Raw genomic sequence first — 25,289 nt, forward strand, 5'->3', positions numbered from 1 at the left:
ATATTCCCAAAACCCAAAGTTACGAAATATATCCTTTCTAAAATTACGATAAATAAAAGTTATTAAAATAAAACTGGGAAGTAACAAATGGACAAAAAACTATTTGTTAATGAAAATAAACTAACTGATATATCTATATAATCTACGCGCTATAAATTGTCTTCTTTTACGGGAATCATATCCTGTAAATTAGCTAAGTTTTCCCAACATTATCTGTTTTGAAGTTCAAGAATCCAGTAGAGCTGTTTGTTCTGAAATATTTCACTTAACATTTTTAGAAGATAAAGTTTTGGTTTCATATATATACACTACACTTATATATTCGTTTAAAAAAAAAAATCGTATTCGCCGGAGGAAGACATTTTTCAAGTTAGGATTTTCTACACACAACTTACATATTTAAATTTACAAGATACACGCCCAACGCAAATAATATACATACAAGAATTTAGTTTCCAAAACTATATTATATTGTCCAGTTATTATTCTAATATAGTATATTCTACCTACTGCTTATGTAGTTATATCGCCATGTATATATATATATGTGTGTATGTCTAAATTATATTGTGAAAAAGTTTTTTATAAGATGAACACCGACTGACCAATTTTAAAAGTTTCCGAATAACCACTAAAGTTTTTAATACATATTACATTGTCATGAGTAAAACTAAAAGTAGAGCATTATTAAGCCATACTTCCATTCAGCTAAGCTATAATATTGTCTCGAAAGTCCGGCAAAAGAGAGAAAACGATTTAATCCGTGTTGTTGTATGTATATATTTTTGTTTAGTATAATACGTGCATTGTGTTTATATTTATGCATTGATATGTGTGTACTGTGTATACACAAATTAATATTAATTAAAACGTTTCTTCTAAATATTGAACGATTTTAGTGTAACGCAACTGACATTGGAATACCTTCATTATCAATACAAATAGTATTACAAATCACTGCAAGTGTACAACTATCTATTATAGTTAAAGTAAAAAAAAAGCCTTTCTCATAAAATAATAATGCAATAAATTGTAAATTTTTGTTGAAAACCCTAGTCATTATATTAATTTAAGTATAGTAATATATACTTAGTATCGTGAAAAATAATATCACTGTATTATAATATTACTGCATGGTATAATGTTTTAATTTAAATAAACCTTATTGAACGCAAACTTTGAAATATACAAATGTTTAACAAAAATAATAATAATAATAATAGCAATAAAAATAAAAATAATAAAAATGCAATTTTATAACAATCATTTAACAACTATATTCTTTACATTCTTTAGCACTGTCATTCGAGACTAAATATTCAATAAAACATACATAAAAATGTCCTTGATACACGCGAGGACGAAAATTACGTAATATTTAGAACTCATTAAAGTTTGGTCTTAAAATTCTTTACGTTTATCTTTTTAAATTAAATATTGTCTAAGTATTATATTTATATAATATTATATTACGTTTAATACGTAATGTATAATTTGTGTTTAATGTAATCCTTGAACGGCCAATATATAAAATATAAAAGAAATGTATTATCGATTCCGTACTTTAAGTTACATAAACATAAATAAATATTACGTTTTGTTTATAGAATCATAAATTTAAGAATTTTCTTTTATAAAAATATAACATATATAAATAACTCTGGTATTTGCATACACTCAACGACCTACATAGCGATAACAATACAATCGTAATAGCTTTTTAAACATTATACTTGTTAATTTTGACTTTCATCTAGTGCAATATATTATATTACTTTAAAATATGTACATGCTATAAATAAAATTTACATATACAACGTTGACTTAAGACTTAAACGAGTATAATGTATGTTTTATTAATTTTATACAATAAAAATCCAATACTTGCTATAGGTACATATTGTATAATAATGTTTTTAAAAATTTAAATATTTAAAATTTTTATTCGAGTGTATATTTAATTAATACCAATTAATATTGCAAATTATAAGGAATAACATTTGAATTTATAAAAAAAAAAAGCAAATAAAACATGTTAACAATGGACGTAACAATGGTCGCTACTTTCTTCGAGGTATTTTTAATATATATATTTTCTATAAAATAATGGTAATTTTGCTACAAATTTTTTTTTGATTAACAATATTCGAGAAACGATTGTATAGTTCGAAAAATGTAATTTACTAAAATCCACGGAATCAGTTCACATACAAATCACATTACTGTAAAACCAAATGAACATAATACGTGTAATATAAATAACAAGCCTATACGCGTAGCTTATTTTCTCTGAATGGAATCAAAAAAAAAGAGTAAAATACCAAAAACGCGATACGTTACATGAGTTAAGTAATTCTATAGTATTTTTTTTTTCAAATACTCTAATCATTCGATTAGTTATGTGCGTCAGTACTAAATAAATAGTAAAATACTATACGCAATATTGTAAACAATAGGTGAACAATCCATCTCGTCAACAAACAACGTCCAACTACTATCCACATAGTATATAATATATATAATACTAACTGCTCCGATGGTCCATTTAGCCTGTTGACGAATTCCGGTTACCGTCAGCGATGCCGGACATAATATTATTATAATGGATATACTCGTATATATTTTATGATTTGCATTTATTGCGTTGGAGATCATCGTCGTCACGCAACACAACACTACCACGATCAATTGTTCGAAATCCGGGACATTTTCTCATTAAGCCCATAAATATTCACTCTAATTTCATAACTGTCAATTTATACGGTTTTCGAAAGGTTTCAAGTTATAACTTACTTGCATGCAAAGTCTGCATAATTTACGTAATGAACTTTATATTTGTCGAATTATCCAATTAAGTTATAACTCACATAAACATATACATAATATAAAATATAAATATAGGTGCATATTTAATAATATAGTTAATAACAGTTTCAATTTTACTGTTCAATACAATATAACCTAAAAGTTTAAACAACTTAGAGAATATTTACAAGGAAAAATTAATTAAAAATCCCTTTTTCAAAGCGGAAATATTATTCCGAATAGAAATTAAGCTAAATTATTCGATATATAAACTCAAAAATTACGACTTAAAATCTAAAAATGGAAAAAAAATCAAAGAAAACTGTGTTTATCAAAATAAACCGTTAAATTTCTTTTGATCACTACTTTTCTGAGAATTGAGAATTTGTTTCCTGTGTCACCAAATTTATTCATACATTTTTTAATAATGACCACATTTTAGAAAAATCAATGTGAACGGAGTAACGAATCATGATTTAAAATATTATCATTGTAGGTAAAAACATGTTAAACATTTTTAATATTTATTGCTAACCGTGGATAGTTTTTATCTAAGTTCAGGGAAATTGATTTGAAAATAATAGTAAACGATCCCTTTTAAATAACAACTGGATTCGGTTTCCAATCAATAACTAGGACTATTCGAAACTTTTCAATCTTTATACTCAACGGAAAATATTTCATCGAAATGCAATCGCGTACACCTTGTAACTGAACATACTGATGTATACACTAAACATATTGTTAAATTATTTATTGTTATATATAGGTGCTTGCTACAATTATATATATCAACATATGCTTTGCATATTATATAATATAGGTATCTTTTTCATAAATAACGGCTGTGTATGGTGAATTTAATATATGGCCACTTCTAGTGATTAGTTTTATCACATTATATTAAAAGTAAAAATTGGCATTGAACATTTTTTTTTTTTTTAAACTTTAAGCCAATAATGTTTTACGTTTACCTGCATTTTTTACCTAAAAGATTAATGGGATAATCTATACGAGATACCTTTTTTATATATACATACATGGTTATTGCACTATCGCCAAGTTTTCCCGAAGTGATAAGCTTATACAGTTGATACCTCCGTTAAAAGTCAAACTATATTTATTTTTACTGATCTTTAATAAATATATAATCATATTTTAATTATAAAAAAATATGTATATCATTAAAATAGCATTTTCATTAATTTATATCAATAATGCATACAGTTTTTAAAATAATTATCCTTAAACATTGGAAAACACATAAAATATAATTTATATATTAACATTTGTAAGTACCTATTGTGTAAATATACTAACATTTTTTTAAGAAATTACAATTTACAATATTATATTATTAATACTTATTAACTATTATTGTATTACATTAATTAATATTTACCTATTATATATTTTTATTAATTATTTTTTCCGTCGTTTTATTTATGTATTTCAAAATTATAGATGTAAGTTGTAAATATGTGTTAACTATGAGAAAATCAATTTTCAAGATATTTAAATTAAATACATTTTAAAATTAAATTACTAACGTACGTATTAAATAACCTTTCGAGCTTGAATGAGGTATAATTATATAAATGTATATGATTTACATAGAGAAATAACATGTACACGCATAAATATAAACTATGTTTCCACGTTCAGAACTTGATGATTGGATTATTATTGAGAAATCAAGTTGAATAAAATCTATTTTTATACATAAGCACATATTAAAAAATATATTTTCAAAACTGTTTTTAATAGAACACAGTTTATAATATAATATAACCCTAAACGCACTTATATTATACTTAGTTTAATATAATAAAGGTATGTATAACAAAATCAAATACATTACCTATTGATAAGCTTCCAAGCGCAAAGTAAACCCAAATTCATAGATATTTTATTTTAACGTATGTACCTAAAATTGTTTTGAAAATTCTTAAAAAACTGGCACAGTACCAGAGCTCGGTGAAGGTTAGAATTCGATAAAAAAAAAACTTCATATGACTAAAAACTCCTTGTCTATTTAGGTATATAATAAAAAAAAAAAAATACGTAAAAATTAAATGTATTATTAATTATTTAATTATAATACAGCTGTTATATTATCGCAATGAATTACAACGAAAAAGACAAAGATTTAACGATTCAGTGGTCAATTTCTTAAAACTCGTTTTCCGCGTCTATCGCAATGGCCAAACACGCCTTCATACCTATCAAATATTGAGGCTTCCTTATTTCCGAAAAATACATTCCTTCGCCTGTCGCCAACGACTCCGACTGACTTTTTGACGAACACTTGTGGCGTACGAGGACGACGACGACGACACCGTCCCCCTCGGTTATGATTGTACGTTTCGATTGCACTTCCTCGGTAGTCCCGGTATAATCTCCGGTTTGCGAATTCTGATTTTCTCGACAACGTTCCGTCCACGTTCGCCGTCAATGGAAATGATATTTCACCGATCGCGACTAGAATAAAATTGATCGCATATCGGTCAGTTAGTTTATTAAACTTTATTCTAAGACGCTAATCGACTCTATACGTCATACCATTCGATGTTATTTTATGAGTAGTCTAAAAAAAAAAGTTTATCAACTATAATAGCGTTCGATATTTAAAACAATGAGAGGGACACGAATGCACAGCAAAAAATACGATATGATATGTAACATATAGCAATACTAATCATAATTATTTTGTAATTTTTTGTTATAAATGAAAATACAAATTTGACCTATAATTAGTGGATGAGTGATCCAAAGAAAAACGAAAGAATCGAAAAAGCAAACACATGATTACCTAACCTTTTTTACACTTACCATTTATACTATACAACATATTTCTTGACTAAACTAATATTGAATAAAATCTAATGTTTGATCGGGAATTTCTGTAAGAAGTATTGTATTATTGAGACAAAGGACAAGTTAAAATTGAACGTATATACATTATGTAGTGATGTATAATGAAATGTTATTTTCATCTTGAGAACTGATGCAATTATCAACGAGTGTCGAATATATTGTAATATATATACACCGTTAGGCAAATAATATTATCATAAATAAATTGTATTAAATTATATAAATTAATTACCTATTAAATATCATAACTCAATCAACAAAATTATTATAAGAATGTTATTTTGTGATATAAATGAGTAGTGAAATCAGAAATTGTATGGGCAAGGGGTATCGAATCAAGAAATGTCCATCCATTATTTCATTTTTATTATTAACAAATAACATGCATTTAAAATTTAAATATTAAAATAATATAAATTATGATAAACGATAATACATAATAATTATTATTTATTACCTAGGTTGGTAAAATAAAAAAATGTTCGCTTTAAATTTTTTTTATGGACGTAGTTGTATGATATAAAAAAAAGGTGGTATAGATCCGGGATTCCACCCCCTTTCGGTGCACCACATCTATATAATTCTATATATACGCACGCACGTACATTATACAACGGTTTTAGGCGAGCCGTCGGGAATGTGATTTCTAACAGACCGTGATTATGCCGTGTTCTCGTCTCTGAGACAGTCATAAAGAATAAGCGGTTTTATCAATAACGTGGCCTTTATTATTATTATTGTCTTCGGACAGTGTATAGTGTACACGTTTATAGCAAAACAAAAGATCTCACCAAATATTTGATTTGGGATCCAATATTACGAAAGTTTATCCTTTCATCTCGTTTTTGTTTCATGTATAAAATAATTAATTGCAAAATGCTGATAAAACTTTTGCCCTTAATTAAAAACGTTTTAGAGCTGGGAGATATTTTAGTATGTGATGTGTACGTTTTGTGTGTGAACATTCAATTTGCGTAACGACTTCTCCGGTTTTAGTTATCATTTTATTTATTTTTTTTTTGCGTACAATATAATTTGTATAATATAATATTATTCCGTATATTATATTATAATCAGCCGTATATAATATGGTTGTTGGTATAGGAATAAATCAAGTGCTTTTCACGGGTGCTTTTCGCGAAGTTGGGTCTTTATGCTATAAACCTCCTATATAGCAGCGTATAGGTTCATTAATGTCAGCTACAGAAATCGTCAGAGACCAGACGCCATTTCATTTTCTCTTTGATTTGACATTGTAAAGTTGTTGTACAAGTGTGTACCTAAACATATTTAATATATACAGGCTGGGTATCGCCGTACAGAAAGTCTGTAAACGTTATACATGTGTGCGTGTGTGTGTGTGTGTGTGTGTGTTTAGTGTATACAATATTAATATCGAGCATTTCCAAACTTTCTAGACATTCCGCTAAATATAAGATATTATAGTATAGTTTGGTTTCGAAATTTGGTGCGTATAGGTACGTCATGAACTCGATTTCAGATTTGTGAACTACACAATTCTCAAAATGTTATCATCACCCTAAACCCCAAATAACGACATAGATTATAATATGTAGGTAATATAATATTACTAATATTATACATAATAATAAACAATTGAACTTTTTGTGTATAATAAACTGCGGTTGCATATCCAAAGGACAAGACAAGATTTTATATCCGGACCCCACCCCCGTTGAAATTTAATCATTAAATCATGTTTGCATACCATTAAAAATGTAGTAGCAAATTATGTATAATAAATAATATATTGTTTTAATATAAATTTACAGTTTTAAAATGATCGTCATAAATTGCTTTCTATTTAATCAAAAAAACAAAAAACTTTCGCGGAGCCATAGATAATATTTTTACCTTTAAATTTGATAATTATTAGTCAATTGACTCATGCATAGGTATAAATTGGAGGGTTTAGGAAGGCTTAACTACCAAAAAACTACTGATGCCATCCCATGAATATTTCCTAACTTGACCTTGTAATTTTATACAGTGAATTATGTAAATACGTATTAATTTATATTAATAGTACATGATAAGATACTTTTGACAATTATTGCTATTTCTGTAAGAACTCAATAATCTTAAAAAAAAAAAATTAAAAAAAACACTATTTTAATAGATATTTATAAATGTTACTCAAACAATATAGGTACTAAATATTTACTAGATATATTTAAATTTAATACATAAATTTATTAGCTTTTCCTTGCATAGTTATAATATGTTTATAAGTGATCTATTTGGCGGTAAAGAATTAACTATACTTTTAAATAAAAATTAGAGACTTAGTTAAAAAAAAAAAGTAATTATTGTATATCGGATCCTTCCCCCCAATTCCGGGGTTGATCAACTGACAAACAATAATTTACGGGTATTTGGGTATAAAATATATGCATTTAATTCGTGCGAACCGTTATGTCGTTTCCTACAACTCACCTTCGACGTTATTTTTGATATCGCAAAGACTTGGTTTCGCACTATGTAACACATATATCATAATAAGTATGATCGCGATCATCGTTGAAGGCGATATAATTTTATACGAAACGAATAGAATTAATATATATATATATATAATATTAAATAATTACTTATAATATGATGTACTATGTGAGTATATACATAAATAATCACACACGCAAAAACACATTTTACAACTTTACTATTATGAAATAGTTTGCTATTCACGAGTGATTTTAATTGCGTGATTAAACGGGAATATTATTATTTGTTGCACATTTGATATTACTTGGTTGCCATGATATTAGTACTGTTTATAATAACCCCTGTGATTGAACAGATATTTAAAGCCGGTGTATAATTATGTACAGAAATAAATGCGTATTTCGTCGTATGCTAAAAACCTAGTTACCGACCGGTGGAATTATTATTATACCCGCAGTATATTGCATTTGTTTACGTGTATATTATTTTACCAAGTGATTTTTTATCATTTTTTAATATCGAATACTAAACCAATAGTCAATTATTTACAACCACTATTAAACATTAACATTTAATGTTTAGATAAGTGGAAATGGAGTGGCAGATACCTCGCTCAATTTTGGCACACCACTATCCGCAACATCCAAACACTATAAATGCCATTAAATAATTTACTTTTAGTTCGATATGTATATACATGCAATGTACAATATACATTATGGTTATTAAAACTATTTTAGTCAAAAAATGATTTTACTTACGAAGTTATGAATATAAAATAACAAATATAATATGATGCGGTCATACTGGATCGATTATAAAGTCTTTGCTGATAGACCACTATAATAATATAATGAAAAATAATCGAAATCAAACTTTCTTAAATCCATTGCATATTTATTAATTGTTTATTAGTTGTAAGTATATGCCATGTAGATTGAAATCTATTATCTTAAACCCAATGCTTTTGATATTATATAAAAATTAAACAATCTTATACTTACATGTTGAAATACTATATAAAATACAGTACAGTACAACAGTTAAATTTTTAGTTTTTAATGTTTTGAATATGTTGTATAATATTTATGTTGTCGTTGTGATTTATTTTAATAACCAAATATAATATAATATAATAGTACCAACAATAGCAGTGTAAATAGGTACTTAAATTAATAATTAAATATTTTAATTTTACTTTAATTTGAAATTAGTGAATTATGGATATTTTTGGATCTAGGGACTAGGATTTATTTTGCTAGAACGTTTTTTATGAAAATTTTCATTTTATATAAACCTGTGCGCATGTTTTGTCATTATTCTTACTACTTAATTTAAAATATATAATAGATACCTATCATATATAATACTATAACATTATATTTTATTTTTATAAATCTTGTGAAATTTTTGAAAAATAAGTTGTTAACTACATTGTGTCATAACTCATAAATATAATAAAACATTAATAAATTATATTCGTTTTACCGGGTTTTCGATGATCCAAACGCATATTGTTCTTACCAATCAATTATTATTGAAATATGTTCTTTTTTTACCTTTATTCAGCAAAATAACAGATGTGGCCACTTTAAAAGTCTGTAAACAAATCATCTTTTTCAAAACGAATACCCAAACTGTCGATATAATTACTGGATTTCCTTTCGAAAACCATTACAGTCCGCCACACAAACTACACTCCGTTAAATCCAATTGACGTATTAAATAAAATATAAGGCTATTAAAAAGCTCGAACCAACAAGGAACGATATATTTGTGAGAAAAATTGATGTTTCGTAAAATAAATATAATATAAGTTGAATTAAGGAAAAATAAATTCCGAAATACATTTTTAAATGTTCTTGAACTCGTTCTCTAATCAATTTGGAATGTCCATCTTCAACAATATATTATACATACGTACAACATGCATAAAATGTATTTTTAAAACAATGCCGATTAAATTGCATTTAAAATTTACGATACCCGTGTAAAGTAATTACATTCCAACGTATATAGATAATATATTATGTGTATATATATATATATATATGTATAAACGTTATAAATGCAATAACTATATATAATATATAATGTACGAATCTCGCCATCCCGGTCGGGGGATTTATGTCGCAACGCTGCGTTGCCTACGCCCAAAATTATATAGGTAGTTACAGTGACATCCGTCTAATCGATATTGCACGCACCAGCAAGCTATGTCCGTATATATAATATATATATATATATACATTATACATATATTGAGTGACGTTTAGAAATTCGTTTTAAAAACGTACACGGTTCGATTAAAGGAAAAAAAATATATCAATTTTTTTTTTTTTTTTTTTGACAGGTCAAATTTAGAATCATCTCTGCTGGATCACCCCGAGTTGGCCCTGTTGTTCTACCTGTGTCAGATGATGTTACGAGAACTCGGAAAATGTAGCCGTCTTGTACAGCTCATACCGATGGACATGACTGGATATTTTGGTTAGTGAAAATAAAAAAATAAAAAATTACACGAATAAAACTCAAACCAATCATTCTGTGCCAAACCAATCATAAATATTATTAATTTTCCTGTTTAATATTGTACACCACAGAAAACCGTGCCGGACCATCAAACATCGGCAACGTTATTAGCCAAATACTTTTGTGCAAGCAAATCCAACCGGACTTCAACCAAGAAGAAATCTGTAGCATAGCCAAAGACAGCCAAGATCTGGCCAGGCTCATCCAAGACATGCAAGAATTTCTTCCACAACAAGACACCGCAGCTGGTATATTAATATTATACGTTAAACATAATATATATGCACGATATGAGCTTATAACTAAAACCATTTTTTTTTATTATTATTTTTTTTTTTGCATTTTATTTAAACGATAAAAATAAAAAATAAAAACTATGGTAAATAAATATTTAATGGTTATGTTATATAATTTAATAAAACACTCTTTATTTTTCTTATCAAAAAAACCATGATTTATGTTCAGATATTTATAAACTTCTATAGAGTTTAATGTTTTCTTGTTTAGTAAAATGAAATACAGTTTTGAATAAATTTAACTTTAAACTTTTGAAAAAATTTTCAAATTTAGGAAAAGGAAATATTTTTGTATATAAATATTCAATACCGAACAAATCAAACATTATAAATCGTTTTTAATTGTATCTACTAAAGTTTCAAAAGTCTAAATTGCATAATATTTTTAAAACAGTAATTATGATATTAAAATGTGTACCCGGTATTAATTTTTAGTAAGTGTTTCATGTAATCTAAATATAATATCTTGTTAATAGTATAACAATCAATTTTAGTTTCGTTATAAAGAATTCTATTATAAGTTTTTTGTGAGCCGGTTAAAAGTTGCAGCTAATTTATTTTACATTTTAGATAGAAATTTGACCAAATTTTATGTTTTTTGATAAAAAAAAATATTTCACTCATTTTCTTTTATGGTTTTGAAGTTTGAAGTTTGAAAAATACTTTTGTAAAGTCTTGTTGACTAACTGTTATTATGTAAAATTTTAACAAATTTATTCACCACTGTTTACCTTTATTTTACTATTTTGTTACTTAGTTATTTGATATTTTGATATAACAATGTATTATTCGTCATATTTTTTGTAAAAAAAAATAATACTATTATTATTATTATTATTATTATTCTTTACAGAAAAAAATGCAGCGTTAGAACCAGAAAACAGCAAATGGAAACGAAAAGGAAGAAGAAATTCAATATACACCAATGTCAGCTCATGTTGTTGTTTTTGTAGGCCAACTTACCTTTGATGTTTTATATTCGTTGTATTAGAGCGCACACAGATATTATTTTTCCAAGCTCAAAATAAAAATACAGTCTCTACTACACGAGTCCAACATTGTATCACGTACCCCCATAATAATGATGACCAACCTATATGTTCGCTATTTAATTATTGATTATTTTATAAAAAAAAAAAAAAAAAAAAATAGTATAGTTTAGTGCTTGATATATATAACAGGTCGATGACAAATTGAATTCTTATACATTTTGTTTGAATGTTACGTCGTGATTATTTGTCAATATTCGTGTTGAGTCAACGCATAATAATGGTGCCCAAAATAAATATTTAAAACTTCATCATACGGTGACCAAATATAGTGAATCCCATGTTCGTTGTTAATAATATATAAACCATAAGGAAATGATAAAATACCAATAAGTAGAAAGAACTAAAAAAGTAATCTCAATTTTTTTCTCCTATTGTAATTCCAAACGAGACAGTGTAAGTATGTTATGTCTGGTATATGTTTATTTGTACTATGTATATGTGTGTGTGTGTGTGTGTGTGTTTTTGCGAGAAAAAATGGGAATTAATTAATTTCCAGAATAGTTTTAAGTAGTTAAAACTGCAAAACTATTTCTTTGTTTTAACTTTAATACAATTCGGAATATAAATATGAAAACATTCTCAGAAAACAAAATCTTTAATAAACAATGTTAATGCAGTGTGATATTGATAACTCTCAAGTCCCACGACAGTAAGATAATTCTAGTTATCAAACATTTAATAAAATATACAATATATGATGTATTATATTTTTAAATCAAACATGACAACAAATGACTAGGTATAAGCTGTTCAGTATGAAAAACATAATATATAGTAGGAATAAATCACTGTAGTTTTTATTATTTTCTATTTATAGTTTTTTTTTAAAGTGATTTATGCTTTTGATTTTTGTAATTCTATTTTTAAACGAATTTTCAAAACAACGAAACATTTTGTTATCAGCATTTTCAACATACTCCCGATGTGGTCTAAAACTAGATATTTAATCTGCTTGTTTTGTTTCAATTTTCTGATTATAATTATTTTGCATTAAACCATCGATTTCTTTCGTCACTACAGTCACCAAACTAGAAAATATAATAATCGCCACGGTACTCTGATCACGTTTTATACCGTTCTGATGGTTTCTTAGCAGCTGTTCTGCTGTGTTCAGAAAACACTAATCGTCATATTTTACAGGAACTCGGCGTAATTTCGTAGGCTATTCCGCGTGCGTGATATTTTAGTGACGCAAACGATAAATTAGATTTTTTTTTCTTTTTTAACTATGGGTAAGTACGATTAAAAGTTGTACGGTCATCCGATAAATTTCTGTTTGATTCGCGTATCCAAATAGCTGAGATTTGATTAAACGTTTTAGGTTTTACTGACTGGCCTGCAATCGTAAAAGGGATTAATTAGTTTGTACGCTACGCATATATTTACTTCTAATAATTATAGAGATCGACACCGTGGTTTCTTGCTTCTGTTTACAAAACCTCGACCCCCCTCCTCTTATTCCTGCCCACCGAACATCTAACTCCTTTCAAAGCCGACGTTTTGTCTGACAAGCGCTCATAAAATCAACCTCCGTTTCATCTAAACACCGGAAATGTTTTCAAGTATACCTTCACTCGAATGAACTAAATAGTATAATAATAAGAGTACCCATACTCGCACACAACAGATATTATATAATATTATGTAGAACGTGGGTATCGCGGGTAAACTTTCCTCATAGCGACGTCAATAAATATTTTTATTCGGCTTCCTTTTTCTGCGCTGATATGGTCAAATTCGTATTATTCGATATACTCGTATTATATGCTGTAAATGTTCAGCAATTTTGTTTTATTATTATTTATCAGAGACATGGAATAAATAAATACTATAACCGAGTTGATGTTGTGAATTTCCCGAAGACTTGTGCAAATCGATGTTTGTATCATAACAATAATTTGTATCTATAATAATAAAACCCGACTATAATGATCATTCGCACAGTTACTGCGTTTATTGCCAAAAAAAAAAAAGTGAACTATCTGATTACTCCTGCATTGAGTTATTGTTTATTACCTATATAAATACGACGATTCTGACGGGGTATTTTTCGTTGTTGACGACTTATCGAAATTCCATCGTATACTGACTAAGTGTATGTATCAATTCTAATGATGTCGAGATACTATCACAACTACTCAAACTCGTTATAACATAGGAATTTCAAAACAGAAATAAATCTAAGCGACAGCAAGTGTTTACGATGCAGCGGCCGTAGAATACCTATAGGTGTTCCATTACCGGTTTCAAATTATACGGATATCGCCACTATATTTTATATTAAATTGTAAATTTATGTGAAAGATACCACACAGTATAAATACCGTTTTACTTTTTTCTTCTTATCGTGCATTTTCCCAGTCTACAATACTTTTTGTACCTGCAATTTGTATTCCTTTGCATTTGTATTAACCGTTACCATTAATGTATATTTAACAATATATTCGTGTCAATTTTTTTCCTTTATATTATAGATGTATGTGTTATGATTGTACAATATATCAGTCATATTTTAAATTAATTTTATTATTATTTTTTTTTAATTCACATCTATACCTACTTTGTTTCATTGGTTATGTACCGGATTAATGTTCAAAACAATAATTTAAATCAAATAATATCAAAACAAAATATTATCCAACAGTGATTATTGAGATCTAGTGCCTGTTAATATCATAATACAAATTTTAAATCATACATTTTTATAATATTTTCAAAATGAATGGATTAAATTAACATAAAATACTGTCAATCTCTGATTTAGTTAACTTGTATGTTATTATTATTATATAATATTACTTTCTTAATGACATATGAAGTAGGTAGCAATCTTAAAATGTATAATATATTATCATTTATTGATCCTATACCAATTTTTGTCTTTATAATAATGGCCTTCCATCAATGTTATCATTACATATTTTTATTTTATAAGATTTATTATATTATTATATTGCATTTAAGCAACCATTCTCACATTATTGTGAATAATATTATTTCGTACACAATTGTATATTTGTGAATACATAAAAAATATCTAATATAAAAATATTAGTTAAATATATTCCCTATACAACCTCGAAGCACCAACTATCACCGAATTATGTAAAATGATACTTGTTGTAAGCTGTTGTAATAATAACATAGTGTATTATGAATATTAAGTAATATTATTTAGTGTTTAAAAATCTACTTTAAGAAGTTATAATCGGGAAGAACAAATTTATTCAGAAAAACATTCAGCTATGTTACGTATGGCTCAAAAGCTATTTAACGTTCACTAAGTATTAAATATTTAAATTTATGTGTACAATATACATTGATTTCAACATCAATATTAGTCTAGATCAATATTATTATTATATATTCATATTATAATTTAATAATATATTATGATTGTTCATTTATTTTTTAAATCTAAATAGTTAAAAACCTTAATATTTATACTATATATAATGTGTTATAACACGATAGTTTAAGTAATATTTAATATTATATTATTAAATTTAGTATTACTGTTTTTATGATACATTTTATGTAAAATTTACTAGTAGATCATACCGATTATTGTAATTGTTTTGACCGTCAATGTATTACTCGCTTGGAAATCCGTGTTCAATATAAATAACTTTCCAAATACCTAAGCTAAGAAATTATCTGCTAATGATATCGTAAGCAAAACTAACATTTGAAAATATAATAAAAGAATAAGCAAACGAGTATTCTGCTAGACAGGCATTAATTTACACATATACAATATCGCGTAAATAAATGAGTATATTATGAAAGTTTATATTGGACATCGCTACAACGATCGGGTAATGCAATATACTATGATTATGATCTATGGTGTAAAAACTAAATTGTAAATAGAGTTATTTGCCATACAAGCTGAATAATTATGTTTTTTCGACATTATTTTTACTTCAAAAAATATTTATATAATTATTTGTTAGAATAAAAAAAACATGTTAGTCTCAATAAATAATGAATATATTATTTATTATTTCCATTATTCAAAATTCTAAAAACTGTGTATTTACAATAAAAAAACAAAAATTAATGGTTGAAAATTATAATCAATTTACGATTATGATAAGAAATGCTTATTATTTTTACTTTACTATAAAAAAAAAAAAAATTAAATAAATAATATTAGATTCTGAGAAAAACTGCAAATATATTGAATATTCAATATAAAATGAATAGTGTTTAAGTGTACACTCGATGATTCTCATATAAAAACTCTATTAATTGGAAATATAAAATAAGTGGCACTTAAGTACTTAAAATAGGGCATTTTATAAATGTATTTGTAGATTTCGAGAAAATTATAAAAAATTACAAAACAATCGTAAAGGTGTATACACAAGTGTAGTTTTAATTAATTTTAGTTAAAAATAAATTATATTAATATCAAAAATATAGTAAAATTTACAATTGTAAAATATGTAATACCTATACCATCTACGTTATTAATTACGCTAAAAATTGTTTTTAGCATAAAAAAGTACTGTTAAAAATGAAGTGTACCTACATATTACCCATATACAGTAGCTTCGTGGTAATTTGAAGGGAACTGTCTACGATGCTACTGTATAATATAATTAATATTAATAATAATATTATATTATTGTTTTAATTATTATTACTTTCTGCAAACATAAAGTGTTGCACGGCGTATCGTATAGGCAAAATGGGTACATTACTGCAGTGTTCTGTATAATTTTGTTGAATTAATTATAAATTATAATATACATTTTAGTTCATCCAATCATTCCGTTCGCCAAAAGAATAAAGTAGGCCCTTGGCACAAACTTGAACGTATCGTGTTAACACCCAATTCGCTATTTCTCAGCACCAGTTGTACGCATAAAATAACCATATTATCTCGGTGAACAGACTATGATACCTGTATCCGATATGTGTATTCAGTCAAATACGAGAATATCTGAAACGAAAAATCGATAAAAAAACGAGGGATCGGTCTATGAAAAACATTTAAATTAAAACGAAATGTACAAATTAAAAATCATCTCATAATGACAATTGCAAAATTCTATATTCAAAGTGTCAATTAAAGTTAACAATAAACTATTAGTTAGGCCAAGGTAGGTACTTATTATTTTTATAATTTTTAGTAGAATAGACGTACTTATATTTTACATAGCTAGTTAATCGCTATTGTTTAAACTTACTTATATTTGAGTTTAAAAACATTTAATTGCGCATGTTCTTAAGACAATATTTTAATAAACTGAGAAATTTGCTTTGCTGTATGTATGTCGAGTGCACCATTGCAGGTCATTGAGTTAGCAACTGTAATGAATTTGTTACAAATCATTGTATACGATGAAAAATGGTTTTAAACAGATATCACCTGTCAATCAATACTTCTGAGCACTAATTGTTTTACATTTATGTTTCTGTTAATGTTTTTATATTGATAATTTTATAAGGTGAATATTAATTAATAATTATTTAACAATTATGTTAGCAAACACAAATCACATATATTAAATAAATACCTAGTAGTTATTAAAATATTACTATAAATAATATAATTAACTAACTGTTTACAACAAACTTGTATAATGGATATAAAATATTTGAATACCCAGAACTATCTCTGTAGGTATCTACTAGCTTTAGGTAACAACCCATCACTAAATTTTAGTTTAATAATTATATTGCGAGTAAATAAGTATAATGAATATAGGTACCTATCTTAGTAAGGTAACATTATCTAATGTAAAAGACAATGGAATTTAATTTAATGTAAGGTTATGTTCATTGAATGAAATAATTAATAAAAGATTTTAGTGTTTATTGCAAAATAGTAGATGGGTAATTGAACTAAAAATTTACAAATGATTAATTATAAGCAGTTTATGAGAATTTATACATCATTATAATATCAATATACCTTATCCAACAATCAATTGTAACAAATTCAATATTACAAAAACAAAATTGTATTTAAAATATAAAAGCAACTTTAAATCTGCTTTAATGGCACCTTCAACGCCAGTTTCAGTTATGAGGTAAGTATGTATATGTGTTTAAGTATTTTAAGTAACCACCCAATATTTTTTTAAAGCTGACACACCCATCATTAGTGGATTAATTCAATAATACTGTATCACACATTTATATAAATAGGTAATATGAAAGATACTTAATTTGTAGGCTAGCTATTATGTATACAAATCAAGAGTATGATATGCCATTACATTTTATAAACTAGATATAATGTTTGATACAAAAATAAATAAAACATATTATAGAGTGTATTGTGCTTTAATTATGTCAATATTATACTTAGATGTATAGATATATCTTCACAGAATATACTTATACTATAAATATAATATACTAAACTAAACTGGGGTCTATAATTGTAAATGTAACTATAATATACTTTTTTTTTTAATTAGAAAACTTAAAAAATCTTGTTTTAAGTTTATGGACCAGTGAATAACTCATCAAAATTTATAGTAAAAACTGATAAAAAAAAAAAGGAAAATTTCAACTGTATATATAGTTAAAAAATAATCAAAATATTAAGACTATTTTGCTATTTGTAGGAAATACTAATATAAACATTTTGGTAAACATTCAAAGTATCTAGAATTATTTAGTTTTGAGAAACACTAAAAAAAAAAAATTGATTTTGTCAAATCTTAGTTTTTCTTAAAAATTCCAGATTTTTCCTTAATTTTTGAGCAGTTTGGCAGTTATTGTAAAGTATTATAAATTTTTTACTTTTGACTCCTTAAAAACCAAGTAGATCTAATTTTACTGGAACAACCTTCAAAAATTAAAATCAATAAGTATACAGTAATAAATGCAAATTATTAACTCGTATAATGTATACTGTATTAACTTTCATAAAACTTTTCAAAAGTGCTTTATTTTCAAAAAAAAACAATGTTATATAATCATAAAAAGTGTAAAAATAAAATTCATCTGTAGAGGTAAAATTAAATTTAAAATAAATGTAATCTTCTTCTTATTATTATTATGTGCTGTTTTATACTGTTTGATATTTAAGGATTGTCTGTTGGTCGTTTAGCAACCCATGCCTTAATTTGAGGTACTTCTAATACCTTTTCTTTCAGTGCTTTCAAGTTTGGACGACCCTCTAATAAATCAATTTTTGCCATAAAATTCAAGTAGTTTAAAACAGCAACAAAAAATAGATCAGCCCAAGACAACTGAAACAAAAAATATTAAAATTAACATTAAGTTCTTCATTTATTTATAAAATATCAAATTATTAATTAAAATCTTAATTATTACAAAAAAAAATTAATTAATTAAATAGAAAATATAAACAAATAATCAACTAGATAAAATGCTATAATTACAATCTTATAGAACTGTGTATACTGTTAGTCTTATAAACCTATCAATAATGGACCAACAAAAATTTATATAAAAAACAAATTTTGAACAATAAAATAAAAATAAATTAAATAAACATAAGGACCCTGCCTAAAACATACAAAAGTTGTACACAAATACCCTGTACAATTTAGCATTAGTAATTATTCAATATTTTTATTCATGTATTGACATTTTAAAGAGAGCAAATAGATAAATGAAAGTAAATATCAGATACGGCAATAATTAAGATAACCTGTATCCTAATGTCATCAAATAAAAAACTAAACCCAGTTTATCATAACTAACTTATAATATTTATAAAAGAAAGTTGAATTTAAATTTAAATTATATTAAATATTTTAACAAAAACATTCTGTTTAGTTGTTAGACGAATTGTAAATATATTCAATAAATTATAAGCATAGGTACCTTTCCATTTACAAAGTATCCATTATTTTCTCCGACACTTTTTTCAAATTTATCCATATAAAATGGTATTGTTTCATTGATCAAAGGTGCATATCTTGCTTCTTTAGTTGCTTCATTTGGATCATATGCATATAATGCTATTGCTATAAAAATAATATATATTATATAATACAATTAATAATCTAAATAATAATTATTATAATTAATTATGAATAATAGGTACTATTTACCTTGACGTAAATCATGAATGTTATCAACAGCAATATCGATTAACAAAGATTCCCAGTCATCACTACCAGCTAATCCAGCCTTTTTAGATAAATAACGAGTAATAGCAGTTGATTGATTCAATACTTTGCCATCAATTTCCAATGTTGGCACTTTGCCAAATGGCATTGCTAAAACAAATAAAAACAAAACGGTACTTAATATTTATCCAATAACTAAATTATATATTATCTAAAAATTATATAAATATCAACGTATCTAAACTAAAAAAATGATATATTACAGATAGTAAGCAACTCATATATACAAACATGGTACCTATCTAACTATGATTTATATAATTATATATTATTTATATTTACTACAGATCTATAATACATTTTATTATAAAATGTATATTTATATATATAATACATATATGTGATAAACACAATGGGAAAAAATGTATGCAAAATGTTTTTTTTTTTACAACAGATTTTTTGATTGTTCAACATTGTATTTTACAGTTAGTTTTAAAGTTATTAAATTTTCTAATCTTGGGTATTTAATAATAATAATAACTTGATTGCAACAATAATAATAGATGGTACATTTTGTCATTTTATAACATATTATATTCATAACATCAATATTGCAGTATCCCTTATAAACTGAACTTGTGTTGGGTAATAGTCCTTAATAATTAAATCTTACAAATAGGAATATACTAATATAAATTATTAATTGAAATACATTTATGAAATAGTGTTGCAATGAAAAAAATGTAAAATCAAATATAATTTTTTCATAAGTATTACCAACTATAAATTAAATAATAATAAATCAACATGTTTAAAATAACTTATATATGGATAAATTATGGAAGTTATTTATATTAATATTTAAGATTCAATCTAAACTTACAATTTTATATAAAACACTTTTTTGGCTAAATACATTTTTATGTTTTGGCAAATGTGTGTTGTTCAATTAATTAAATTTAAAATCATTCACAGTAAATTTTTTATAAATTAAGGCTGTACTATTAGATTTATTAAATATTTGAAAATATAATTAATAGCAACAATAAATCTAGATAAATAATTAATAAAGATCCTTTCCAAATAGATATACCAGAAGAGTGCATTAATTACACAAAAGAAGAATAAATAATTTCTTTAAATAAAAAGAATAATTTACATGACTATCTTATTTAAATCAATAATTAACAATTAGACCTAGATATTTCATTTCTTTAATATTTTCAAGTTCAATGCACTATGGTCCACATGTATTATTTAATTAACTATTAAATATGAATGAATGAACTTCTTAGTTTTAAAATACTTAAAATGTTAAACACTTATGAATTAAATCAAATATATTTTGACTTAGTAAATTTAATTTTAAATTGTTTTTATAAAACCAAACATAAATTGTATCATAAATTATCCTCAGTTAGTTCAGATTTATTATTAATGGCATGGCGTCAGCAAATCTCAATACTTCAGTGTATAAATTTGTATTAATTTATAAGAGATTGTTGAAAAAAATTATAAGTAATAAGTGATCTAATACTGTACTTCAAGATAATACACAAGATGCTTCAGGATTTTTACTATAATGATCATTAAGCTTAACTCTTTGAGTTCTACCACTCAAAAAAGATTTAAACGTATTATTAGGTACTCCACTTATACTTAAATACTCCAATTTTTTAGTGATAATTTACTCTAAATAATGCATCAATTGTGTCATTAGACAACTAGATCTAAAACCAAATTATTGATTACAAAAGAAAGATTATTTAAATATTTTGTTAAATTATGGAAAAATAAATTTGTTTTTTTACATTTATAGTTTATCTTAATTATTTACTAATTATTACATGAAAACATTTTTGAATATTTTGTTTTATTATTAAAAAAATTAAGTAAGTGGATAAAAAAAAATAAATAATAATATTTAAATAATTCACTACTAAAAGCATTGATTAAATATTTAATCAATAACTAAAAGATAAATGTTTTTATTGTTACTTATCTTAATTTAATTAGATATTTTCTGAAAACTTGAATTTGCTGAAATTAGTAGATACTAGGTATGTTGTATAGTATCATATATTATATAAGTAAATGATTTATTTTCCATCCAATAAGATACTAGGTAGGTATTTAAAAGTTATAAATTAGATTGATGGATATAAGACAAGTTAAAACTTAAAACCAATTAAAAATTTGATGAATAATAAAAGTACATAAATATAGAAAAAAAAATGTAAACATATCTTAAGTTATTATACGCATAGTGTATAATAATATGTATAATGTATAAAACATTTTATCCACATATATTACTAACCCTAACACCTATACTTATTTATGCCAAGTAATTTAGGTACCTAATTCTATTTAATTAATGAAAAGAGATTGAAAAATAAATAATAAATATTTGAATGAAAAAATAAATAATCCAATCAACATTTCTATTTTCGATTATGAGTGTATACTAATTAAATAGTAAGTACCAATCTATAGGTTTATAGGTTTTTAGTACCAATAATATCTACAATTGTACACAAATAGCAAATAATTTAGAATTTAAGAATCGATTTAGTAAAGTATTTAAATATTATGCCACCTACAGTTAAGTTATAAAGAGCTGCGAGATAGTTTGCAATAAAAGATATTAAATAGGTACCATTGAGCTATATTTAATAAAAACTTACTCGGCTTGAGTGCAGGCCATTGTTCGCGTTCAAAACGAAAATCTTCGAAATCGATGTTCAAGTATGACAGAAGAAATCTGATGGGTTCAGCCAGAGCAGTGATGTTGAAGTACGTGACTTTGTACGACGACATTTTCGAAAAAATTTTGATTTACTAAACAAAAATAAAATGTATATATTGACTGTAATGGTATTAAATATTAATAATAAGAATAAGAATAATAGATACCTAAAATATGTAAACAATTTATAACCGGGAATTGTTAACCAGTTCAACAGAACACAGAGAACTGTCTGGCGTAGTAGCGTCCACTATAGGTAGTACTCAGTCAGCACTAACGGTAAATAAATAATAGTGACTATACTAAATAATAAAATTGAAAAATATTTCGTCTCGAGGTCGTTTTTGCGGTATCTAAGTGGTGTGGTGGGGGGAAGCGTTGCGTGTTGTTTGGACAGTCGCGGTTGGGTTCGGTATGGTGTTGTCTGGTGGCGAGTGGTGGCGACGCGGTACGGTGCGACGGTGGCGCTCACGATCCAGTGGATTCACATTCCACGCCTATTCGTAAAAATAACGATGATTGCTATGCATTGCCTATTCTCGACCTGTTCTCAGTATATTATTATAACAACATTAACGATAACAATAATAATTATAATAGATAATTGATGGCTCTTCGTCCGTGACTGGTATAATCGCACGCATATTATAATATACTATAGGACGAACGCGCGATTTCAGTGTTGCCAAAACGGTAAAATGTCATTACAACGTGTGCTCGGGTGTACGAAAAATTCGCGTTCAAGTCTTTTAAACTGCTATAAAAATACCGTCGAATTTTAATGTATATTTTATAATCAACTTTCAACGAAAAAATTATATTGTGCGAATATTGTGATTCACAAACAGTGTTCGCCCAAACGATCTACGCTTGTTCTTTCGTTCATTTCGAATACGATAATAATTATTAGTTAGAAGAAAATAAAAAAGTCCAATTCTAATTTTTAAATTAATATTTTAATTCGTTTTAACCTCTTTTCTATGTTCTGTAGCAATTGTATTTTGATTTGATATTTTCAGTAATAGATATTACGGTAAAAGTTAATTTTGGAATAAAAAAAGGAAATCCATTCGGTAGTATTCGAATACGAGAAATCTAAAATTCATTTAGGTACTACAAAATCTATGAAAAAGAGTAAGGAAATCAAAAATTTGTTAAAAATTATAAAACCAGACTTTAGGTACCTACATATATTATGGTAAATTTTTCTTCATTTCTTTTCTTTGATATCTATATTTAAATAGTTTCTATAGGTTTGAAACTTCATAATTTTTTTTAATAGTGATTAGTGATATGTAACTATACATGTACCGATGTACCTATTTACGGCTTTACTCAAAGCAATCAACGCATTTTCAAGAAACGAAACCATGAATTTATTGAGCCCATAAGATGAATGATAAAAATCTAGAAGTTATAATGTCACCATTGACCATGATGGCTATAGCGGTCGCATTAGGTACTTTTTGTTTGAAAAAAAATAATTTAATTACATTTAAGAACGAAAATGGAATGACATCATATTTTAAAAATGTAACAAATAATTGTAATTTTAATAATTTTTAAAAGTAATTAGCCAAGGCTGCGAGGTACGAAATAATTATTTTAATTTCTCAAAATTAACTTAAACGTACACGAAGAGCGTTGAGCACGCAAATACATATAATGAGTAGGTATACTATCAACCTTGACATTGATGCGATTTATTTAAAGACTATAATATATTATTTAATTATTTATTTATGTTTATAAATATATTTCTAGTTTGGATATTTTAATACCTACTAATAACTAATAAGGAATTCATTATGGTAATGTGGCGAGTATCATTTAATTTGCATTTATCTATTATAATAACTTTTTTATTTCCCCAATCGTGCGTCATTCGTGTGATTGTGATATATACTTTAGTATTTCCTGGTAACGTAATAAAAAAGTATGTATACCGTATACGTACCTACTTTATGACTTATTTATATTATCAATATATATGGAAATATTTACACGGGTTTCGTGTTAATAATCAGTTTCAATGAGTGTAAACCCATAAACGCCAAAAGTGTAACAGAATCAAGAAACAAAAAGAAAATTTAAAAAATAATAATAGTCAATGCTGAATGCAATAACTATTTTGAAATAAATAATTTTTAAAAAAAAACAATCAAAATTAAACTATTTGGTTTATGTGTATATGTTAAGTACACTACATTTGTATCAAACTATCAACACTTGTATAAAGTTATAACTTGGATTTAGATACAACGGTTCTCGATCGTTTTACTATTATTACTTATATCCGCATATCATCATTTGGTGAAAATTTCAAGTAGGTACCTATCCACGGTTTTTCTTTTTTGAGTTACATCAAAGAGACAAAATCGATTTTGTCGAAAATTGAATTTGCATAATAATTGATTTCGTTTTTTCTTGATTTTTACTTGTTAGT

At 25.7% G+C, this 25,289-nt stretch overlaps 2 protein-coding genes across 3 annotated transcripts in view; one reads left to right on the forward strand and one right to left on the reverse strand.

Moving 5' to 3' along the window:
* The window catches only part of LOC132929375 (uncharacterized), a 208,479-nt gene extending 192,533 nt beyond the window's left edge, over positions 1-15,946 (forward strand). For both annotated transcript variants that reach the window (XM_060994694.1, XM_060994695.1), the window contains exons 4-6: positions 10,502-10,638; positions 10,752-10,928; positions 11,830-15,946. In XM_060994694.1, coding sequence (XP_060850677.1) covers positions 10,502-10,638; positions 10,752-10,928; positions 11,830-11,945 — 430 coding nt within the window. In that variant the 3' untranslated portion in view covers positions 11,946-15,946. The remainder of the gene's footprint in view (positions 1-10,501; positions 10,639-10,751; positions 10,929-11,829) is intronic.
* Positions 15,947-18,909: 2,963 nt separating this feature from the next.
* LOC132929834 (glutathione S-transferase-like) lies at positions 18,910-23,425 on the reverse strand. The gene is made up of 5 exons (XM_060995433.1): positions 23,011-23,425; positions 22,782-22,935; positions 20,077-20,244; positions 19,847-19,989; positions 18,910-19,245 (listed from the first exon to the last, which is right to left on the reverse strand). The coding sequence occupies exons 2-5, from the start codon at positions 22,912-22,914 to the stop codon at positions 19,078-19,080; spliced, it is 612 nt and encodes a 203-aa protein (XP_060851416.1). The 5' UTR covers positions 22,915-22,935; positions 23,011-23,425; the 3' UTR covers positions 18,910-19,077.
* Between the last annotated feature and the right edge of the window lie 1,864 nt (positions 23,426-25,289).

Source organism: Rhopalosiphum padi, chromosome 4 (genome assembly GCF_020882245.1).
Source record: "Rhopalosiphum padi isolate XX-2018 chromosome 4, ASM2088224v1, whole genome shotgun sequence".
Taxonomy (NCBI): domain Eukaryota; kingdom Metazoa; phylum Arthropoda; class Insecta; order Hemiptera; family Aphididae; genus Rhopalosiphum; species Rhopalosiphum padi.